Source organism: Rhizophagus irregularis, chromosome 8, assembly GCF_026210795.1.
Source record: "Rhizophagus irregularis chromosome 8, complete sequence".
Taxonomy (NCBI): Eukaryota; Fungi; Glomeromycota; class Glomeromycetes; order Glomerales; family Glomeraceae; genus Rhizophagus; species Rhizophagus irregularis.
The window spans coordinates 4,659,559-4,684,902 of record NC_089436.1 but is presented as its reverse complement, the minus strand read 5'-3'; the positions used below and the strand labels follow the sequence as shown (position 1 = coordinate 4,684,902).

At 25.5% G+C, this 25,344-nt stretch overlaps 3 protein-coding genes across 3 annotated transcripts; 1 reads left to right on the top strand and 2 right to left on the bottom strand.

The window, feature by feature from the left end:
* Positions 1–1,814: 1,814 nt before the first annotated feature.
* Positions 1,815–4,662, bottom strand: OCT59_028895 (uncharacterized protein; the record flags this gene model as incomplete). Its single annotated transcript, XM_025308583.2, has 10 exons — positions 1,815–2,178; positions 2,248–2,383; positions 2,468–2,665; positions 2,836–2,922; positions 2,997–3,059; positions 3,302–3,451; positions 3,522–3,568; positions 3,630–3,843; positions 3,942–4,058; positions 4,605–4,662. The coding sequence occupies 10 exons, from the start codon at positions 4,660–4,662 to the stop codon at positions 1,815–1,817; spliced, it is 1,434 nt and encodes a 477-aa protein (XP_025168423.2).
* A 127-nt stretch (positions 4,663–4,789) lies between these two features.
* On the top strand, positions 4,790–5,749 carry OCT59_028894 (uncharacterized protein; the record flags this gene model as incomplete). Its single annotated transcript, XM_066147643.1, has 3 exons — positions 4,790–5,252; positions 5,325–5,415; positions 5,500–5,749. 3 exons carry the CDS (start codon positions 4,790–4,792, stop codon positions 5,747–5,749), a joined length of 804 nt encoding a protein of 267 aa, XP_065994331.1.
* A 6,878-nt stretch (positions 5,750–12,627) lies between these two features.
* On the bottom strand, positions 12,628–12,996 carry OCT59_028893 (uncharacterized protein; the record flags this gene model as incomplete). Its single annotated transcript, XM_066147642.1, has 3 exons — positions 12,628–12,680; positions 12,742–12,792; positions 12,867–12,996. The coding sequence occupies 3 exons, from the start codon at positions 12,994–12,996 to the stop codon at positions 12,628–12,630; spliced, it is 234 nt and encodes a 77-aa protein (XP_065994330.1).
* Positions 12,997–25,344: the final 12,348 nt, after the last annotated feature.

Sequence of the window (25,344 nt, the reverse complement as noted above, 5' to 3'; positions counted from 1 at the left end):
TAAAAAAACTCCGATATGTGATCAATTTTCTAAAAAATTTTTATAGGGTATGTAATAAACATTAAAACATTTAAGAAATACTCACAATTTATAATATTACTACCAATGAAATTTTATTATTATCGATAATAAATTCATTGGTAGCTACAAGTTTTCCCAGACCTGAATCAAGGAATAAGACAGCGGTAGCAACAAATACATTTCGAAATGATGAAGTTAAAGAAAATGAGGAAGGTACCAAATAACTTTAGGGATGTTAACGGTCCGGACGGTCCGGTCTTCATCAGTCCGCGGTCCGGAACTGGACCGAGGACCGGACCGATCAGTCCTTGGACTGCGGTCCTATAAAAAAAATTTTTTTGAAAATTTATAATTCCAGCCGGAGTTAATATTTCCTAATACAGTCGTCCTCCCATATAGTCACCCTCTGTATAATCACAACTCCCTTATAAGCACATTTACATTAATCCCAAGTTACTAATAAACTTATTAAAAAAACCTTCCCTTTAATCACATCATATATAATTATTATAGTCACACCATTTTTTTTTGGTCCCGAAGGGTGTGATTATATGGGAGGATGACTGTATGTAAATTTGCGCATTCCCAATGTCACGTGATACTTGATAAAGTTAGAAATTTGATAAATTCAATTCATGCATACGTATGAAAAAATTCATCAAAATGAGTCGGGTGATCTAATATTTTTGCAATTAGCGGTAAGAACGTTCACTTTGACGAACAATATAAGGTTCTTAAATAATAAGGTGAAATTTATTGGAGATTCAATATAGTTTATTATATCGTTTTTTTTTGTTCTTTTTTTTTTCGCCATAAGTAGCATAAAATCCCAAAACATAAGAAAATCAAAGAATGTTTTAATTTATGTAAATTTATACAATAATAAGTAGCATCTGGTTTTATTAGGATTAGGTTTTTTCTTGTAGGTCATTTACTCATTTACGTACATTATGGTACCAGACTTTGGGTACGTCGATAGAAAAACTCATATTTTCATTATTTACTTTTAAACATTACTAAAAATCGAAATAATAATAAACTAAAATAATAATGTAGTTAGCCGTAAATATCTAGCCGTAAATAGTAGTTAAATAAACAAATCATTCAAGATCGACATGGGTTGGGTGTTGTTAGCCGAAAATTTACTGCGCCTTCGGCTGAATTTTTCGGCTAACTACACCATTATGAAACCAGTCCAATTTCCATGGTGTACGCCAGATTTCAATGAATTAATGAAGTTTCCTGTTTTTGTGATTATTCTGAGTTAGACAGAATCTCTTCAGCGAGAAGTAAAAATAAGCTGCAATAATCGATATCAACCATTTTGAAAATAAAAATTCCAAAAAAATTTTGTACAATTTAATAGTTTCGAAAATCCATGATATAAATATATATTATTGGAGTAGCTATATACCGAGATGAAAATGGGTCACGTAGTCCAATCAATAAAGGGCCCTAGCCTCACATCCAATAAAAGTGTTATCGTTCTGACGCTTTTGATCATGCATTAATTACACTAATTATTAACATCATAATTAAGCTTATACCTAACTTTCCATCTATAAATTTCCACTTTATAAGCTTTATTTAAAATATTTATAAACATTTTCATTTACACTCTTTATACTCTACTTTATCATATGTATAATCATATATATTATATCGATCTATGAAAATCTGAATGATCCTATTAGGCTGAACGATAATTATTCAATAATGCATGATCAGTCATAATCCTGAAACGTATACTGCAATAAAAAAAAATATATATCACAGTTCTGAAGGGACGGAATTTATGCCGTAGAAATAATCTCATTATTATTCTCGGCTTTATAAGGAATCATGTTAGTAATACTCAAATCATTAGCTTCCTTATATTTAAATTCTTCCTGACCAAAATTAACTTTTAAACTACAAACTCCGTTAGAACCAATTGTAGGATACCAAGGATGAAATAATCCGGTGTAAGCAATACCCAAATTTTTACCATTCATTGTAAAAAAGACTTGTCCGATACTTGGGCAATAACCACAACCTATTACATCATTTATTTCTCCCCATTTTTCAGCATATTTTGAACCTGTATACCCTTCATTGTGAAATGTTCTACCTTCATCTGAATGAAATCCAACTGAATGTGTATCACAACCAGGTAATCTTTAAAAGAAAAAATATATATTAAGATCGCTTGATCTAATAATGGAATTTTTGTATAGAAATATATACCTGTAAATTGAATGATTTTTTGGAGCAAAACCAATAGCAATTATTGTTTCATCAATATGATGATTTGATAAAATTGTTATTTCATAATAATAATATTCTATTGATAGTGAAGGAAATAATGTAACGGAAGAGGTATCTATTGTTATAAGTGATAGTTAGTAGAATAATCACATAACTGCGCTAAAAAAGTAACAATAATAATGCATTAATTAGTTTTTACCTTTTATAAAAACATTTGGTAAAGGATAATTTGTTTGTATCATGACATCTGATTCTGCATTAAAAGAAATTTCAACAGTTTTTAAAGTATTTTTATCATGTTTAACGCTTATATACTCTGATACAGAAATTTCTGATTTAAGTACAAATTTCCATTCATTGATACTTAATTTCTTTAAGTCTAAATCTGGTTCTTTTTCTAAAAATTTTAAAAACTCTTTAAAAATTTTTTTTAAAAAACTAAAAAAAAAAAGTGTAGTACTCTTTATCAGAAACTGTTCGTTCTCCGAACCATAAACTAAAATAAAAAGATAAAAAATTAGTGTATAGTGTAAAAAAGCGTACGTTAATAAAGATATTTTTACTTACTTTGTAAAACAATATTTTCGTCAATGTATTTCTGACATAAAATTGTGTTAACATTCAAAATTATCAAAAAAAACATAGTTGGAATACCTGAAATTTATAAATTATAATTATATATGTTAGAATATAAATTTTCTTTATATAATAAACAATTTTCAATTTACCAATAGTAATTATTTCTCTATAAAACATAACATCAATAATATTATTGGAAGGCAATATAAGAACTTAATATTATTATTGAATATTTTAATGTGGTTAATATTTAAAATCATTTGAAAAATTCGATTAAAAAAAAATTATCAATTACCTTTGGTTGAAGCGATAATGTAAAAATAATATTTACATAACAATAAAATTATATTTGTTACTTCGATTAGGCTTGCGAAGTAAAATAAACCATATAGAATTTTTGAATGTTTTCGTATCGTTATAAAAACAATACAAATTGGAATTATTGTAATAATACCAAATACATCACTGATTATTCCAAAAATTGTTCCCAAAACTTCTCCTGTCTGCCCATGATATAAGAGGTATATCTCTGATTTCCAAACTCCAAGAAATGAAGTTGTAATTAGAAATAATGCCTCCTCAAGTTGATAAATAATATGGGCTTCTAATAGAAGAATAAATTAATACAGTAATGAAATTAAAAAGAACCTATAAACTTTATAAAAAGACCATACTTTTATTATTATTAGTTAATTTACACCTTTTAATCCATCTCCATGATCTAACAAAGTATAATTATATTAGAAAATTATTTTATAATATCTCATGATATTATAAATTACCTTATCTTCGATAATAAAATACAAAGTATTATAAAAGTAAATTGAAATATTCCTAAAATTATCACCACAGGTATATGTTGAGGTATATAATACTTTGATATATTATCGTTTAATTCTTTAGCAATTTTATATTTTTCCTCACTAATGTCTCGTTTACTACTCGAATAATTTATATCTTCGGTATTTGTTTCGTTTGAAGCGAGATAATAAAATTCTTATTATTATTCAAATGATGTAAATTCAAAATTATATGAACAATTTTTTTCGTAAAAAATCGGAATTAATTTTTTATGCAATTTTAAAAATATTTACCATTAACATAATCAAATTTGAAGATATTGCAAACCGCTATCGTAATTGGAATAAAATTTACGATCAAAAATGCTATAGCATATATTATTGTTTTATGAAAGACCGCGGATAAACCAGCTAAAAAAACAAATGGAAGCGTGAACCATATTAAACGTGGCCAGAATGTAGGATAAACAATAAGAAAAATAATTTCGGAAAAAATTAAAAAAATAAATAAAAAGTTTAATATTCTTGATATTGTAATATTAACCATGTTCAGAATGTGCACTTTAATTATATTGCATTATCTTCTTTATATCTGTTTTATACTGAAACAGGGTAACTTGACAACGTCATCAATTTCGGTCAAATGACCTATGATCGGCCGAATTTTTAAAAGGTTGCAGTATTCTAATTTATTTTAATGTATTTTCATTGTTTCATTGTTTTATTATGTTCCAAAGTATTTTTCTATGCAGAAATTAGAAAAGAGAGTTTTTTTATGCACCAAATTTGTTGGTCGATCAAATAACTCGATCAAGCTAATATCTTATGACCAATCATTGATTGATTAGTAATGTCGATTAAGAACTTTACCGTGTGTAATAAAATAAGTATTTATATTATATTTTAACAGCTGTTTCATCTTTATTTTATTCAAAATGGTATTCGCAGAAAACAAACCATCAACTGAACTTTTTTCTTTCATTCTTTTAAGAAAATTATGTTCTTTTGCACTCATAATTATTCTTATTTTTTTTACATATAATCAGTTTTTGCAACTTTATTGTTCAATTATCGAACCCAATATTAATACCCGTAATTTTTATAACTTTAAACAAGGCATCGACAAAAATATTAAAATCATAATGTTAACTTGTAGTTCACTTCCTTTAAGCTGTACTTACAATAATGGAGAATGTGAAGAGTACGGTAATGATATTGATGCTTGTGAGAATGATGATCATACCTATCGTTATGCTTTTAATTATCAAGATATAGTAGAGATTACTCCTTTTATCACTGAAGCTTACTTAGCTGGACTAGTAATAGATAATATATATTTTCCATCAGAAGAATTTTTATTTAATAAACCCAATTCTATACTTCTTGTGAATGAACAAATTAATGTAATATATTATTCATTTACAATTAGCAAACGTATAATTAATGATTATGCATATGGCCTTGCGGGTGGAGAGGAAGATGAGCACGTTGTATTTATCACACATACAGATCATATAACAACTTTAGAGACTACGAATGCAACAAGGCTTGTATTAATACCAACAACAAAGGCTATACAATATCAAGAGGAATTTTATTATGATCGTAACTATCAATTTATAATTCTTAATAGAAAATAAAAAATAATAATATTTTAATATATTCTTTTAATTTTAGTTGGCTCAATTATATCAAACGTTGGTGGATTCGTTAGTTCTTTAACTGGATTCTTTGTATTCTTATTTGGATCAAATAAATTAGCGCCATGGTGAGTTAAATGATTATATACAATATATAATAATTAATAAATGTATTTTGTAAATTAATACTTTTTTTATTTTTCTTCTAATAGGGGATTTTTTCAAAAATATGTGTTTAAATGTTTATGCATTAGATATCAAAAAAAACTTATTAATAAACTTAAAACTAAATATGAACCAATTCCATTTGTTAGTGGAAGGACCAAAAATGTTACTTTGGAAGAACGCGTTCAAAATATTGAAAATATACTCAAAGAATATTATCTTGATACTGATTTTTTAAATTCATTATTAATAAAACATAACAAAGTCAACGACAATGAGTACTATGATAAAGTCTAATTTATTAATTAATTATTATGTCATACATTTCATTTCATGGACTATTATAAATAATTTATAAATATGTAATTATTAATATTTATTCACGAACCTAAGAAAATAGAAATTAATAGAATATTTATTTAGAAATTCATTGATTATTCAATCGAATTTAATGTTTGGTGTCACATATTTTATTTTTTATTCTGGACTTATCCCAAATCTAACTAGTTTAGGTAAGATTCCCCGCCGTAATTTTATAATTATGTACACTACGTATTACAAATGGTTTTACAAATTTAAGGTTGCCGCATGTCCGTAATAATTGCTTTAATTGCTTACAGCTAACAATTTACTACAAAATTTTTGTTATGAATGACATTCCTGTAGCAGCTGATTTACACAAACAGATCAGCTTTAATGTTTTGGAATTTACGAAAACAGAAATTATTTGTTTTGAATTATAATAATTATAATATGTTACATCAAACTTTAAATTCTACTTTGATAATTCGCACAATAAAATTTTAGCCATCAGGTCATCGGTCAGATAAATAATACCGGTTTCTATTCTGATCATTCAACGAATATAATTCGGGATAAATAATTTTTTTTTTTTAAGAAAATTCCAGATATGACAATAAATACAAAAATTTTTAACTGTACTGCTATAGGAATATTTCCGGAATTAATAATCTTATATCACGGAATTTATTGAATTGTTTACATTTTCCGTGAATGGATCCATTAAAAGGCTCATTTTTACAGAAATAACGGATAAAATTTTTTATAGGGTTGATACGATTCTTTTGATTCTTTTCAAACAGATTGAATTTTTTATTTGTTTTATTTCATAAGTGGTTTAAGGACAAAAAGAATTTTTTTTCGTATTTTTACCGCGCGGCTGATCATCACACTGTACCAGCATTAGCAAATATTAGCGGGCGGAGTTTCATGCCATTTTTAGTTCTGCCCAAAATTCTATCCTAATTCTGGTAAGGCGACAAATGAAAATCACTAGCGTATAGTCAATACTCTTTTGTCTCGGTAATATTTTTTTATGAAGATAAAATTCATATATCTGCTGGTGATGGTATTATGATAATATACTAGAAATAAAATATTTGAGTGTTTAGTAGTGAATATTGTGTGAATCCATCAATACCTTAATTAAGGACCAAAATTGTTTATTGATTCTTTGTTGATATTAGATGAAAAAATAATAAATTTTGTAATCAATAAAGCCTAGAACCGGTTATGGTTGATGATTACTTAACCAGTTAAGACAGTTTTAAACTTATTAATATATTTCTTTTAATCATGCGTACGGAGATTGTGATAATATTATAATTAATTGAGTAACAGTAAGGTTTAAAAATTTGCGTAAAGCTGCAATTCGAGTGCACGTGATTGTTAGGCCAGAACAATCGTAATGTCAGCCTGCATTATCGTTAGAGGGAAAAAAATTAAACAATTTTGGCCCACGCTATGACATTAACTGGCCTGTTCTGATTTCTGATTTGAGTCCAAGCGCGTATTGTATTAACCCTGGTCGCAATTCAAGAAACAAACAAAACCAACGAATTCAATTTTTAAAATAAAAAATAAAATGGCGAATTAATTTTCTTGTAAGCAACCAAAAATAAAGCTTCCTTTATGAAAATATATGTTTGTTATTCCATTAATAACAGAAATATTCATCGATGCCTTGGGGGCCCCGAAGGGTGGGGAGAATCATATGGAGTATTTGTTTAGATATCCATGGAATTACCGGCTTATCTCATTGTTTATGACGGAATTTATACTTTTTTATACTTTTTTTATACCGATGGAGTAATTTACAAAAAATCCATAGGTGTATACATAATACCGATGGGATAACAGCACGTATTTTATTTTATAAAAAAGTTATCAAATAAAAATATACAGTAAATTGAAAAAAAAAATTATCTTTTTCTCAATCAAAAAAACCGAGAAAATTGACATTTTCTGTAGATATAATATAAAATAAATATAATATAAAAAATAAAATTAACCGAGAATTAATTAGAAATTATTTCCCATAAAATCACAAAAAACACCCAGAAGATTTCAATATTTTAAGAATAAGATCATCATTATGAAACTAGTATGTTAAGTAAGTGATATCACTAAAATAAATATTTAAATGACAAAAGTTTATGCGAAATTGCTTTAATTATAAACTTATTGATATAAACCATAGTTTGTCATTACTGCACATATGAATAAATTTTTTGTGCATTGTTTGTGATACAAGGAAATTTACGTGGAAGACTCGGAATTATTGTCGTGGTTTGCACACATGTAGAGCTTGAAAACAAGTAAATCCAACACAGCAACGTAATTCCCCACCACAAGATTCATTTTCTAGACCACATGAATGAATAGAAGATAAAGTCCTTCTCATGAGATGGCGTTTGTGTTTATTATTATAGCGTGCTTCAACATTTAATGTTAAAAAACAAAGAGAAACAACAAATATTGTTTTTAAGAGGGTAGAAAAATACATTGTGAATTTTGTGAATTAGAATGTGAGTATTTTCAAAAAATTAAATTCATAAAATTTTTTTCTTAAATTTGGTTAAATTTTAGGAAGCTTTATAAGAAAAATTTGAATAATTGTCAATTATATTTTTGATTGATTTATACTATTTTTATTGTGTACGAGTTTAAATAATTTCGGCAATTGTAGAAATGTAGAAACTTGTAGAATGTAGAAATTATATTGAATTAATTTCAGCATTTCTACAACGAAGTACTTTGTATAATAATTTTAAAATAGTTACATAATTTCTACGTCGATCAATTTCAGCAGGCAACTTTAAAAATAGATTCAATACTTAAAATTTCTTTTTTTAGTACTGACAATAAGACTAGGTAACAACAGTACAAGCGCAATCAATTTTTGATTATTTATTTTGTGGCCACATTTTGAAAGAATTCATTTCTCTGCTGGTTCAATTGTGCGCATGGAATTTATCATCTTAAACTTGGGGCTAGGTAGATCGTTTATGCCCATACATAATTATCCCCTGATCGTCACATTTACAAAATTATGTGATCACGCTTATACATAACTTGGCAGCAGGGACCACTAGGATGAGAATGATCCAGCCGTTAGGCTGATCATTAGTAAATCAACGGATAATTATTAATAGCATAGTTTGTCGACGCAAATTATTAATTAAATATGACCAATCTCGTTTTTGGTAGATCATTTGTTAAATTGCGATCATAATTCTGTCCAACATTATAGGATTATCCCTAATTTTTATTTTCTATTAATTAATTATGGTCTAAAACATTATCTTTCAAAAAACACCAATAATTGCTATAATCATTAATCAGCTTTTCTAAGGCATGTGATATTATGGTATTAGAGAATTGCAAATACTAGTATTTTATATTATACTGTCGTATTTATTTATTTTTCTGAGACGACACACGAATAATATACAATATAAAAATCATTAGTTTATCACGTGATAATTTTTTATAAACACCCAAAAGGCGAGACGACCCCATTTTTGTGGGGTTTGGAATATAACTTGTTTAGGATAAGTTTAGTCTGGTATTTGTAATAATTGTAACGACCAATTATGTTATTCCCTGTTCTTGTCTATATTATAAAATAAAAAAATTGACCCGGCCGGATCCCGGGTGACGTGAACCGAAAATCGGATTTTGTGTGCCCTAAAAAAACTATTGTTCAAAATTCTTTTCCGAAACTTTAAAATTTCGAACAAATTTGTTAAGATCGTCTCAAGAGCATCGTATTTTTTATTGAAATTGAAAGTGATCCAACAGACGAGATGACCCCCATTTGGTGGGGTTGGAATATACAGTAACTTGTTTAGGATTAGCTTATTCTGGTATTTGTAGTCCTTGTAACCAATTCTGTTATTCCCTGTTCTTGTATATATTATAGAATAAAAAGTGACCCGGCCAGGTCCGGGTGATGTGAACCGAAAAATCGTATCTAAAAAAACTATTGTTTAAAATTTTTTCCGAAACTTTAAAATTTCGAACAAAATTGTTAAGATCGTCTCAACGGCTATCGTATTTTTTATTGAAAATTGAAAGTGACCCAACAGGCGAGTCGACCCCCATTTGGTGGGGTTTGAATATAACCTGTTTAGGATTAGTTTAGTCTGGTATTTGTAATACTTGTAACGAACCAATTATGTTATTCCCTGTTCTTGTCTATATTATAAAATAAAAAAATTGACCCGGCCGGATCCCGGGTGACGTGAACCGAAAATCGAATTTTGTGTGTCCTAAAAAAACTATTGTTCAAAATTCCTTTCCGAAACTTTAAAATTACAAACAAGATTGTTAAGATCGTCTCAACAGCCTCGTAACAATATCATTTCATTATTGTTTTGATATTGTTAATAAATGTAATAATGGTGATGATATTGTATTATTGTAACAATATCAAATGAAATAATATTATATTTAGATGATATTGTTTAAAATTATAAGGTTTATGCAAAGACTCGGATTCGTTTATTTAAGATTTCCTAAATCGTTTTTTCCGAAAAAAACTTTATAAACGGGTTTCTCGTATTCCATCAAAAATATTCTTAAATAGTTTATCATCATTTTTATAGAGATACACTAAATAAATAATATGTAAATTGAACGCTCGTATCATAAAATTCTATTGTTTAAAGAAGTTCATTGATTACGACGTCTTTGTTACAAACTCATGAAAATCTTTCGACTTTTACGCCATCAAGAGCAGAGTGTGAGAGCTGTAGTAAAAACCATTTATCCGTGTGGAGTTTTGGGGATGATGATGTGAATTTGGTCAATCAATTTGTTAGATCAAAAATAAAGTTCCTAATCAACAAAATTCAAATTTGTATATGAAAATTTTTTAATTTATTGTATCATTTATTTTAAAAAGTCTAGTAAAATACATTTTACAGTAATTACTTTATTTTATTTGTTTTATTTATTTCATTTTTATCTATCTTATCTATCTATTTTATTAATTTAAAAATGAAATAACGAATAAAAAAAATGATATAACTTTCGAAAAAGACAAGTGACGTATCTGGTAAAATATTAAATTATATTTGATTGGTTTATTAAAATCTTATACGTATGCATGCTAGACAATGGACAAGGTTTGTTAAATCGAACCAATTATTAATATTTCATTAAAAATAATAGAATTTGATATATCGGTGAAACGTTCAACATTATTTATTTAGTGTATCTCAACTAAATATCCAATTTTAAAAAGTGAAGAGAAAACTTAAAAGTTATTTTTAATATCATAGAAAAATACAATACATGATAATTATTTAATTATGTTGGAATGCGAGAATTTACGAGGATTGTTTTAGTTCTTTAGTTCTTTTTCTGGAATAAAAAAAAATTTAGGAAATCTTACATGAACGTGTTCTTTGATTTTTGGCTGTAGCTAGTAATATTTGATCGATCATGGAAAAAAAACTAAAATGTTTTTCTAATTTCCGCATAAAAAATTCTTTGGATCAATAAAATAATTGATTAATACGAAATATATTTTAAATATAGATTCGAATAAATGAGATATGGTAAACATGGGCAATTTTTTATAAAATTCAAATCATTGGTGGCTTAAAATCTATTGCACGTGATCATTTCGATTTTTGATCGATCAATTTCTCTTTTTGAGTCGTATGTTAGTATTGTAGCAACCAATTAATGAGCCAAAGGTCCCGCAAACTGAACCTGGGTCATTCATCAAGCCACCCATTCTCAGCTAAGTCTAAACTGGCCGACCAAAGGATAGAGAAGAGTGGTCTTTCAGTCAATTTTTTTGTCTAGTAATGCAAAAAGTATGATAATTTTTTTTTTTTTTACAAATACATCCTAGTATATTCTTTGCAGAAACCCCTGGTTTTCGCAAAATATGTTAGACATAATCACTACATGTTACTAACAGATGGTATATATATGTTCTACATATTTTAATATACGCAATATGTTTGTAATATTAATAAAATAATGTTATAATATTTTTAATATATGTTAAAATTTAAACTTAAACTAATATAATGTAGTAAATAATTTTGTAATATGAATAAAATATTTTTACAATATTTTCAAAGTATGTTAAAACATGTACTTAAACTAATGATATAGTGAATATTTTGAATACGTTGTTAATATATTTCAAATATGCTGTTGTTATATGAATAACATATTTTGAATGCTGTTGTTGATATACGAATAATACATTTTGAATATGTTGTTGATATATGAATAACTAGCAACTTTAACGCTTCTAGCATGTGACTATCATATGACTATAAGGTCGATCGCTAGTGGCATTTTTTTTCGTCTCGGCTGTCCTATATTGGCTATATGAAGGCTGTATGAAATCAATTTTTTTTAATTTTAAATAATACAACTATTTTTTTTTAAAAAAAAAAATTTATATCCTTTTGATCCTTTCACTCCAACTTGGCAATAAGAATGTTAATACAACAATTTTTTTTATTAATCCATTAATGAAAATATTATTTGAAATAAAATTGATATATATATACCCTATAAAAAAATTGTATACGTTTTTTATAAAGTTTTTATACGATTTTTTTTCCTTAGAAATAACGTATCATAATAGGATACGGAAAAATGCACAATTCCGTATCACCAAAAATATGGTTTGGATACGGAATTTGCACGGGATTTATATGGAATTTACATGATTTGATCACTGATTTTATCACGAAATTTATACGATTTGGTCACTGAATTTACTATTTGTATTACAGTTTACTATAATTGTATTTACATAAATCTAATTTCACTTTATTAAATTAAATAAAAAATAAAAATAAACAAAGTACAAATACATTATGAAAATTCCCTCTTTATTAAAACCACCTATTGCAACCTAAATTATCAGGTTCATTTGTAGTCAAACAACCTAAAAGAACAAAAAAAAAAGATTGGAAACAAAACCCCCCATCTGCAATCGTCCAAGTCACCAAAGGTCAGCATTCCTACAAAAAAAGAAAGAGAACTCCAGAATGTCTGACCTACATAAAAGAAAAGAATTATGAGGCGTCTAATGAAAAAGAAACCAAAACAACAAAATAAATCCAAAACTGACCTACAAAAAAAGAAGACTCTGAAGCAACAAAACTGAAACAACCTACAAAAAGAAAAGAATCTGAACCCAACTTACAAAAAAACAAAAAAATTTGAACTGACCTAAAAAAAGAAAAAAAATCCTGAATCATCCTACAAAAAGAAAAGGACTCCCAAACTGATCTACAAAAAAAAAAAAAGAAACTGAATATTCTCACAAAAAAAATCTGCTGGCCTATGAAATTAAATATAAATAAAGAAGAAAGGGGAATAAAGAATAAACCAAAAAAAATATTTTTTTAAAAAGAGAGATAACGAAGTTAGGAAAGTTAAAAAAAAAATTTTTTTTAAAGGGAGGACGTCAAAGCTAGAAAAATAAAAATTTTTTTATAAAGAGGAAATAGAAATAGAAAGAAGAAATTTTTTTTTAAAAAAAGAAGAGTGGGAATAAAAGAAAAAATTTTTTTTTAAGGGAGTGATGAAAAAAAATTTTTTTTCAAAGGAGAGTGACGAAAAAAAAATTTTTTAAAGTGAGGTACAAAAAAAAAATTATTTTTAAAAGGGGTGACGAAGAAAGAAGAAAAATTTAGAAAAAAATAACAAAAATAAGACAAGAGAAAGAGAAAGGAAAGGAAAGACTGAAAGGAAGATCGGAAGATCAAACTCATCAAAGTAAGGGTTTATATAAAAAAACAAAAAACGTATCATAACAAAACAATAAACAATCATGTGATCTCGTGTTATGATACGGAATTTTTGTAAAATTATCTTCTAAAAATATTAAGTTTAAAAATTCCGTATACATTCCGCATGATTAATTTTTTCCGTATACATTTCTTATACATTAGTTTTTTAAAAAAATGTTCAAAAATGAATTACTTATTAAATATACGGAATTTGTATACGGAATCTATAGAAACGTACATAAAATGTATACAAAACGTATCCTTTCCGTATACATATTTTTTATAGGGATATAGTTGGAGCTTACTTAAGAATCATAAACTTCGTAGCCACGCTCAATTAAGGCAATGTATTACTAGACCTACACTAAAGATGACTTTAGCAAGGCTTTCTTTGTGAATTAAAGAAATTTCATACACTTTGCCAGCTGGTGGGATAGCTTATGACCTTTAACCTCAAATCTGTTTATACTAATAAACCCAGAATGTTTGCACCACTAATAAAAAGTATAAGTATAGTTAAGACTTAAGGTACTTCAAAGAATCTCTAAAAAGAAAAAAAAATTAAATGAGCAATTAGTAAACATTCATTAAATTAAAATAAAAAAAAATAAAATACTTTCATTTTGTTTATAATCACATGGTATCAATTGAGATAACAGTTCACACTTCAGACTTGTACAGACAATCCCGGAAAAATTACAGCCATACAATCATCAATATATCAATTATCAACCAAATTTTACACGTCTAGATCCATCTAAAGAGCAAATATTCATCGGAAATCCAAAAATTTAAGCTTCTTACTCTAGTTCCTGTCTAATATCGTCAAAGATTAGCTTTAAATACTTTTTTTAAAAAAGAGATGAAATGATTTAAAAGAATAATAAAATATAATTGTTTCAATCTAAAAGTGTATAAGATATAATTGTAAAGAATATGTAAAATAAACATTTAAAATGTATAAAATATATAATATTATACAGAGCTCATAAAGAATAAAATGAGTTAATTAATTAAAGTATATGGTTTATTCTAATTTAATGAAAGTCTCAAGGCAACGTTATTAAGCTTCTTAATTAGACTTGATATTATATTTAGTATAACTGATAATGTATTCTCTGACGAATACATATCATTATTCATATTATTTATATTAGATATATATATGTGTGTATATATATGAGCACATATATAAATATTATTAAAAATATAAAAAAAAAAATTTTATTTCGGGAAAGCCTCCTATTTTATATAAAATTATTCGTCACATGAATCATGTGATACAATATTAATATAACCGCAGCCACAGCCGCAGTTATTTATTTAAACTAAAAACACCCCAGCCAAATGATCGACATAGTTTCTAAGCTAAGTGGGCGTGCACTACATCCTAGCTTATAAACTGCCCATGGGCCAGATTAGCCCACGATATCTGATTGGTCCAAACAACTTACCAACATTTAATTACAAATAAGGCAATTTTATAACTTTTGACCGGATATTTACTTATAAACTCATGGTCAAGGATTTCATTAATGTACATTTTGTACCACCTTGTAACTATAAAAAAGGCAAAAAAATTTTCAAGGTTACACATTAATTTGGCCAGAATTAAGATAATTTCGCCCAGCAAAATTTGGCCGGAATTATAAAACGGACATAAATGTCCGTTTGCAAATTTGGCCAGAATTATAAAAACGGACATAATTTGGCTGGAATTATAAAAACGGACATTAATGTCCGTTTTTGTAAATTTGGTCAGCATTATAAATGCAAATATTATAAATTGCATCAATTTATCATAATCCAGTAATCATAGAAAAAATAAATTATAACTTGTTAGCTTTGTCTCATCAAGACATGTTAAATTGTTAAATTGTGGTTTCTATCATCAATAGATGGAAAGTTATTGGCATTTGGAAATATTTAAGAATTCAAAAAAATTCTTTTCAAACAATGTAAATATCTTATTATTTATTAATCCTAAAGGTATAAAACTCCTACCATTTAATACATCTCAATACAATCCAACAAGCTGTGTATTATTTTTTTACAATTACTTTGATGACAAGTTAATGCAATTTAACTTTTAGCAATTTGGTATATTTTAACCAAAAAAAATTTTTTTTATTGTAAATTTAAGTTATTTAACATTTAAAAAATGATTTTTTGTTTTTATTTTTCACTATTAAATACAAATTATTTCAAAAATGCAGAAAATTAAATCTTTTAATTATTATTTAAAAATTATGCTATTAAATAAAACATTAATTTTTTTGTTTTTTATTTACTTTTTTACTATTAGATCTAAAAATTGTCAGAAATTTAAATCCTTCAATTATTAATACATTACATATTTATGGAAGTTAAATAAACATACTTATTTAATGTAATTTAGCAATTAACATTGATTAATTTTGATTTTATTAATTTTTTTTTATTTGATGATTTTGATCTAAATTATTTCAAAAATTAATAGAAAATTAAATGATTTGGCTCTTTTAATTATTAATACATTACATATTTATGGAAGTTAAATAAATATACTTATTTATTAATCTATTTAATGTAATTTAGCAATTAACATTTTATTTTAATTTTATTTATTTTTTTATTGATCCAAATTATTTAAAATTAATAGAACATTAAATGATTTATTTGGCTCTTTTAATTATTAATATATTATATATTTATAGAAGTTAAATAAACATACTTATTTAATCTATTTAATGTAATTTAGCAATTAACATTGATTTTATTTTAATTTTATTTTATTTTTTTATTTGATCTAAATTATTTAAAATTTGATAGAAAATTAAAGGATTTGATTCTTAATTATTAGTACATTATATATTTATGGAAGTTAGATAAACATACCTATTTAATAATGGAATTTAATATTTAAAATTATTTTATTAATATAAAACTTAATTTTTGTTTTGTTTTTTATTTACAGTATTTTTTTCTTTTTTCTTTTTATTTTTTTTATTAGATACAAATTATTTTAAATATTGTTAGAAATAGGATCAACAAAATCATTTATTAAAAAAATTTGGATTTGCAAATATTGCAGTAAATGTTTATCAGTACATTTCGCAAATCCAAATTTTTTTTAATGAATGATTTTGTTGATCCAATTTCTAACAATATTTAAAATAATTTGTATCTAATAAAAAATAAATAAAAAGAAAAAAAGAAAAAAATACTGTAAATAAAAACAAAAAAAAATTAAGTTTTATATTAATAAAATAATTTAAATATTAAATTCCATTAAATAGATATGTTTATTCAACTTCTATAGATATAATAATATACTAATAATTAAAAGAATCAAATCATTTAATTTTCTAATAATATTTAAAATAAATTATATCTAATTAAAAAAAAGAATAAAACTAAAATAAAATCAATGGCCTATTAATAAAATAATTTTTCAATTGCTAAATTGCATATATAATGTACTAATAATTAAAAAATCTAATTTTTTGACAATTTTTAAAATAATTTGTATCTAATAATAAAAAAAATATTTTAATTAATAAAATAATTTTAAATACCAAATTACATTAAATACCAATATGTTTATGTAACTTTCACATATATTTAATTTACTACTAAATACTAGATAGGTATATTTATATATGTAACTTCCACATATATTTAATATACTAATAATTGAAAGATCTAATTTTTTGGCAATTTTAAAAATAAAAAAACCAAAAGTCAATATTTTTTCAATAAACCAATTTTTTAAATGCCAAATAACATTAAATAAATAGTATATTTATTATCTACAAAGATAGTATATAATGAATTGGATAATTAAATAATTTATTTATATATTCTTAATGTAATATATATATATTATATTAAAGTAAACTTCTATAAATAGCATGTGATGTATTATTTTATAACAATTAGAATAATAAATTAAATTATTAATTAATTATATCAATTATAAATTTTTGTAAATTTTCTTTATAAAATTTTCGTATAATATTTATAAAACACAATGTTCATATAACTTTTATATATTAAATAAATAATAAAACAATATCTAGTATTCTGATTTAAAAAAAAACAAATGTCTATTATCTGATTAAATATTTACATTAAATTGCTGAAAGCTAAACTGCTTTAGCTTGAAATCAAGTAATTACAAATAGAAAGATAAAATATATATAGCTTGTTGGATTGTTTTTTTGAGATATTTTAAATGGTAGCAGTTTTATACCTTTAGGATTAATAAATAAATAATAAAATATTAACATTTTCTTGAAATAATTTTTTATATTTTTAAATATTTATAAATGCTAATAACTTTTATTTATTGATAATAGAAATTCCACTATTTAGCATATTTTGATGAGACAAAGACAACAAAATATAATTTATTTATTTATGATTACTGAATAATTAGTTAAAATATTTACATTCATAATGCTGGCCAAATTTACAAAAACGGACATAAATGTCCGTTTTTATAATTCCGGCCAAATTTATATCCGTTTTTATAATTCTGGCCAAATTTGCAAACGGACATTTTATAATTCCGGCCAAATTTTGCTGGGCGAAATTATCTTAATTCCGGCCAAATTAATGTGTAACCTTGAAAAAAATTTTGCCTTTTTTATAGTTACAAGGTGGTACAAAATGTACATTAATGCAATCCTTGACCATGAGTTTATAAGTAAATATCCGGTCAAAAGTTATAAAATTGCCTTATTTGTAATTAAATGTTGGTAAGTTGTTTGGACCAATCAGATCTCGTGGGCTAATCTGGCCCATGGGCAGTTTATAAGCTAGGATGTAGTGCACGCCCACTTAGCTTAGAAACTATGCCGATCATTTGGCTGGGGTGACTAAAAATAAGCTTTTTCCTTTTTGGGTTCGATTTTGATATAGTAAGTTTTACGAATAAATTTTTACTTTTTTTTTGAGAAAAGTTACTAACTTTTCTCATTTCTTTTGTAGGTTCCATTTTTTTCTGAATACAGAAAGTTTCGCAATTTTTTGCAAAACTTATTTTTTTTAAGAAACCAGATTTCAGTAAATATATTTTTCATTTTTTTTTTAATATTTTAACGAACCATTTTAACAGTTTAGTTCTTTTTTTTTAGGTAATTCTTTAAGTCTCTTTGGACGTGGGAATTCGGCAAGTAAAATTTTATTTTTTTCTTTTTTAGTTTAACAAATAGTTACTAACTGTTCATTTCTTCTCTTTTTTTAGATGGTTCTTTCAGGTTTTTTTGGAGGTTACATTCTGGTAAGTTTTTGACTATTTTTTTATTTAACTCTTCCATCTTTTAACGAACAGTTTCTAATACATTTCTTTTTTTTTTTACAGTTTTTCGGATTTCTCTAGATATTGGATTTTGGTAAGTGTATATTTTCAAATTTTTTTTTCACCTTTTAACAAATGGTTTCTAACAGTTCGTTTTATGTTTTTTAGGGCGTTCTCCCAAATCTTTGGATATGAAATTTTGGTAAGTTTTTTCAATTTTTTTTCTTAATAATTTTATTTTAACAAACTTATTAACAGTTTATTCTTTGGGTTCTTCTTTTTTAGGTTTTGGCGATTCTTTCTGGAAATGGAGGTGGCTATTAAAGATTAATGGAGTGCCAAAAAAGTTGAGTGTCAAGACGTATCAAAAAAGTTGGCTGATAATCATCATACAGATTATTTAAATTAAAGTGCAGCAATATTGAACAAAAACATAGAATTTTATAGTTCAATTTCATACACGGTTATTAAAGACAATCAAGAACCTGTACGATTAAAACTTCATATTGGTGATATTGTAGATATTGTAGATCTAAATGAAGAATCTAAAGGTGTCGCATATGCTAAAATTGAATTTATTATTCAACATAAAGCAAACAATGGTCAAATTTTACACTTTTTTATTTAATTAGTTTCAGGTGATGAACTCTGTTGATTCTATATCAAGATGCCCACTTTATAATCAGAAGCTGGAAGAATCACGTTGGTTTTGAATCTTTCCAATCAATTTTATTGATCACATGTCTCAAGTTCACTTTATTCACGAATGTAAAAGTACATGTAGCACCAAGCATAATGAGGCTAATCGAAGTTATGTTTTAAATAGTTTTTATTATACTGCAGTTTAATCAGCTAGACAACTATATTGCTAACATTATGTTATTATATTACACTAGAGAAATTCTTTTAAAAATCAAGTCGTACATGAATTTATTGGAGAAATTTTAATTTAAATCGAAATTTTTATCATATAATCATTATATTATTTTATTATTTTTGAAACATGGCTATTATATTATTTTGTTATTATTACTCTATCTTCGATATATTTTCAATATATGATTGTTATATAAAATTGAATTTCTATTATATTATTGATACATATTTACCATATGATAGCTATATAAAATTAATATTTTGAATAATATTTTTATCATATCTCTGACACATATTTGGCATATAATAACCATATTAATTTAACATTCAAAATAATATTTTTACCATGTCTCTAACATATAGTTACTATATAAAAATAAGATTTTTATATTATATGTTCAACATATTGTCAGCATATAGTTAAAACAGAGATAACATAAATGGGAATATCATATGTCTGGTATATTTTAAAAATATCGCTAACATATTTTATGAAAACCAGAGGTTTCTGCAAAGTTATTTTTGAAAGTAGCTTAGGCGTAATACTGGCAGAATTGAAAATTCTCTCACATAAAGTAAAAAAGTTCGTTCCTCTAACCTAAATTTATTATTATTATTTTTTTTTTTGGAAAATAGTCCTTTGTCTAATCAATTCCCCATCCCTTTAATCTTGTGGTGGTGGAATAGTAGAGTGGTTTGATATGATGGTTGTGGAAACGATAGATGGTGGAGGAGAAACGGTATGCAGTCAAACTCCAATATAAAGATACATATGAATATATTTGAACAATATCATTATATTAAAATTATATCGATATTTAAACATACTCTTGTATTATGGAAAAGTAAATTTTATTGTTATATCGAGTTTTAATATAGTTCAGTATATCGAATATCGGTATATCAAGGTCTGGCTATAGTTTTATTGTCAGATTGGAACATATCTGCTTGCAATTATTAAGCTCGTGGGTATAAGCTTTCGCTGCTGGAGTCCTACTATAAAACTAGCTAATTGCGGCACGGCACGACATGGTGCTACGCGTAATTTTTATGGGTAGAGTAGTGCGGTGAAATTGATGTGAAAATACGAGAATTTTCATAACTTTGTCATAACAATTTATTATATTAATTTTATTTCTTGTCATCATAATTATTATTCTTTTTGTTCAAATAAAAGCCACAGCAGCAATTAATGCAATAACCCAAGAATAATAAAGAAAATTGTCTTTCTAATTATAATGGTTTGACGTAATAAGAAGTAAAAAAGAATGAGTCAGAATATTATGATCCGAATAACATAAGGCAAATTATGAAAAAAAGATAATTTATCCTCCTAACTTACAAGCCTTAATAATATCTCTCAAGTTTTACAAAAAAGAAGATATTAACCTTTCTACACGAAGTTAAGATACAACGAATTTAAAAAGCTATAATATCGAATAGGGGAGACACGAAGTAAATGCTGAGTTATACATATCTGAAGTTACGCTGCCACTAGGACAATTGATAAAGAACTGTAAGCGCAACGTGGCCACAGTTGTCAAGTAATCAGACTTGCCTACTGTGAGCGTTCTTCTTTATTTAATTATCTGAAAGCTACCGTGTTTAAGTCCAGGTTGTGGTGAATAGGATATGTTGCCGTGTCAAGCCCGGGACGTTATCTTAATAATTATGATGCATACTTACTTATTTTGTTTCTTTAGATTGTCCAATGGTGATGGGGTGTTTGAGTATCTTTAAATTATTTGTTTGTTCCTCATCCTTCAACTGATTTGTGGGGCAACTATACTTTCACAATTTCTGGAATTATAAAAAGGTAATCCCCCAGTAGATAAAGTTATTTAATATATTGGACGGCTAACATAATTGTATTTCTGGCCATCACCATGCTTTTTGGTGAACGATCAACAAGTATCAAATTCTTGCTAAATTGATGTATTTCATTATTTTCATAACTTTGAACTCTTCCCAATATTTACGTTCCAAATTTTATTATGTATAAAAATATTTTATCCATGTAACGTGTTTTTCGAGAAAATGATCATTTACGTTTCAGTTACAAATAACAATGAATATTTTTCAAATACATCTATATAGGATATACTACTTACATTCACTGATCTAACACGTGCTGACAGTCGTCTTATTTTGTGTAACACGAAATATCCAAATATTAAAATCGTTAATATGATATTCGAATTTATCGTTCAGCCAAGTAAGATCATGCGGATTTTCATAGACCGATATTTTTTTTAACAATAACATTATTATTGTAGATCATGATATTGATATAATTGATATAATTGATACAACTATATTGATTACATTAAATTTCTGTTCTAATTAGTTATTTATGTTATTTACGTTATTTACAGTAACTATTATTGGTTATTACTTGCAACATTAATTTTAACATTGAAATTAGATAGAGCACCGCTTTGAATGAGCGAAAGAAGTTGTTCTGGTTGTATAGAAATTTCCAGCGAATTTTTATCTGAAAGCAAAGATGGTTTTTCATTTGTAATAGATTTATCCAATGGTTTAGAATCTTGATTGCTAATTTGATAAAATGAAAATTTTTATAATAGTCTAAATTTAATAAAATTTAAAATATTAAATATTATACCTTCTTTCGCTGTTTTTTCGGGTGTTCGGTGTGTTCGATATAAAATGGTTAAAATTTCAGATTGTCAACATTTCTGAAAACGGCAATAATAATTTGAATAAATTTATTAAAATTATTTAAATTACAAACTAAGAATTTTGTAAAACATTTATTTCTCTAGTCTTAGTGTTTAAATAATCCAAGATAAAAAAATAAATGATAATAATTTAAGAATTTTTCTAACTATCACCGGGGTGATGATCACCGGTGACTGAAATTATGACAATCGACCAGCATTAAAAAATATAGTGCCGGTAAAAATGGATAATTCTGGCCAACGGTGATGATCACCCCCGGTGATTTGAAGTAAAAACCATAATTTAAAATATAAAAAAAAAATTGTTAAATGATTCAAAATCCATCTAAAGTCAAATTATAAATTAATTATTTGCTTTAAAAAGAAATCTTATTTATTTAAGAACTTACCATCAGGAATTTCCTGTTCATCTTGTTCTTTTGAATGAAGATTTGGATCATTATATACTTCGTCATCATCTGTAAGAAAATAAATAATTAAATTAAAAATAATATAAAAATTATTTGTTATTACGTAAAATTTTCACCTACCATCGACATGTTGTTGAGTTATTTCCTTTTCATCATCTAAATTTTAAATAAAAGTCATGTTAAATAAATGAAATTGATATAGTAATTTATTCTTTAGTAATTTACTTACTATTTGACTTTATTTGCAGCTTTTTAAATAATTTAGATAATTTTTTATTACTATCTAAAAATTAAGATATAGATTTAATATATAAATCAATCTCGATTTGACAATAACTAAAATATATACATTACCTTTAAAAATAGTAATTATTTTTGATGATTTGCTATCTCGCTTACTTGATTTATTAAAATCATTAACTAAAATAAATATCAATTATTAAACATCATTATGTAATAATTCAATGCTGTAATGTTAATAATTACTTACTATTGTTAGGAATGTTAAAGTCATACAATTTACTATGAAACCCTATTAGTAGTAAAATAAAAACTAAATTATTATAGTAACCAAAAAATGGTAGAAATTATTATTTATACGGTTATACCTTCTTGTTCTTCTATTATAATAAAAGACAACATTAATAATGTATTTAAAATAAATACATTCATTAATAAAATATTATACACTTATACCTTCTGTTGCATTTTTTGGTTCAGGTAGATTTCTAAAGTTGTGAATTTTGCTTGTAAATAATCTGCTACTCATATAATTTTCTTCTACTTTATTCATTTCTAAATTATCTATTTCTGATTTGAATAATTCATCTGACATATTTTGATATACTAAATTAAATCTTTTCATTCTTTCCCAAAGTGCATGAACGTCAGGTCTTTTTAATGGACCAGCATCCCAACATTCTTTCATTAAATTTTTATATTCTAATGGAGTTTCTGGCACAATTTTTGGTCTTATACCGTTAATAATATTCATTACAATATCATTTTCATGTTCATAATTTATAAATGGTGTTTGTCCAGATGAAATCTCCCACATAAGAATTGCAATACTATAAATATCAGATGAAAAAGTATATTCTCTTCCAACAATAACTTCAGGTGCTATATAAGGAAGATTTCCATATATACTTGCTGAAGATTTATCAGCAGGTCCACAAAATCCAAGATCACTAATATACCAATGATCATTAAATTGTGAATATAATATATTTCCAGAATGTAAATCTCTATGAATTGCTTTCTCAAAATGAATATAATAAAGTCCATGAATTATTTCATAAGTAATCTTAATTCTCATTTTCCATGTAAGTTGATTATGATTTTGTTGTAAATATTTTCTTAAATCTATCTCCATTTTATACATTGCAAGCATATAATTTCCATTTGATGGATTTTGTGTTAAACCATAACATCGAACAACATCCGACCATTTATTACTTATAGCTAAATGTGATTTAGCCTAAAAGATAATAATTTGTAAAAAACTTATTAACATAAAGACTGTATAATTTTATTCAATAAATTTAAAATATAATAATACAAACCTCTTCAAACCAACTTTTATTTGTACTTTCGACATTTACTAATCTTTTAAGTATTATTTTAAAAGTACCACTTCTTTCTAATTGTTTTTTTCCAAAATTCCATTCATCATATCTTCCATTAATCCAATCTGCTGTATAAATTTCTGAGAATCCGCCTTTTGTTAAATATTTAATATTTACTAAATTACTATATGGGATCCATTCAACTACCCTATTTGGTATAAGCGTTTTCATTTGACATTTCTGTATTAAATTATCAATATCACCATTCCCGGATGTCCAATTTGAAAATTTTTCTTTTAAATAATTTCGAACACAATATTCACAATATAATGTGGCTAAACATTCTTGGTTACAATTTTCACAAATTCTTCTTGTTCCTAAATTAAAATTAATTTTATTTCGATCATAAGCTCTAGTTAACTCTCTTATCGCATCAGTTTTTTCATCATTTGTAAGAATTTTATCAGCAAGGACTATTTGTTTTTGAAATTCAAATTGTTTGTGTATATCATTGTAAATATTAGTATCTATTAATGATGCTGCTCTATTATTTGTTGCAGCAATTAACTCATATCGAAGATTGGACATAATGTAATCAATAAGAAAGAAATAAATAATTATTTTAAGTTTCGATAAATTAGTAAAATGCAAATTGTTGATCAAATTTTGTGACCTTGAGGCGTAATATTTTACGCCTCATAACCAAAAAAAGAAAATTATTACTATCCGTACTTTCTATACTTAGTAGGATAATCTATAATTAAAAATTTACTTTTTAATTTTCAGAAAACTGAGAATACAATTTGTGTTTAACAAATTTGATTGTCATACTTAATGAATAGATAGTATCCTTGATTCTTATCAGTTATTGATTAATTGATAAAACAAAATCAATGATTGGTATTCAATAGATTATTAATTTGTTGTTATTTTTAAATCTTATTTAAAAAACCAATATAAACATGATTGATGAG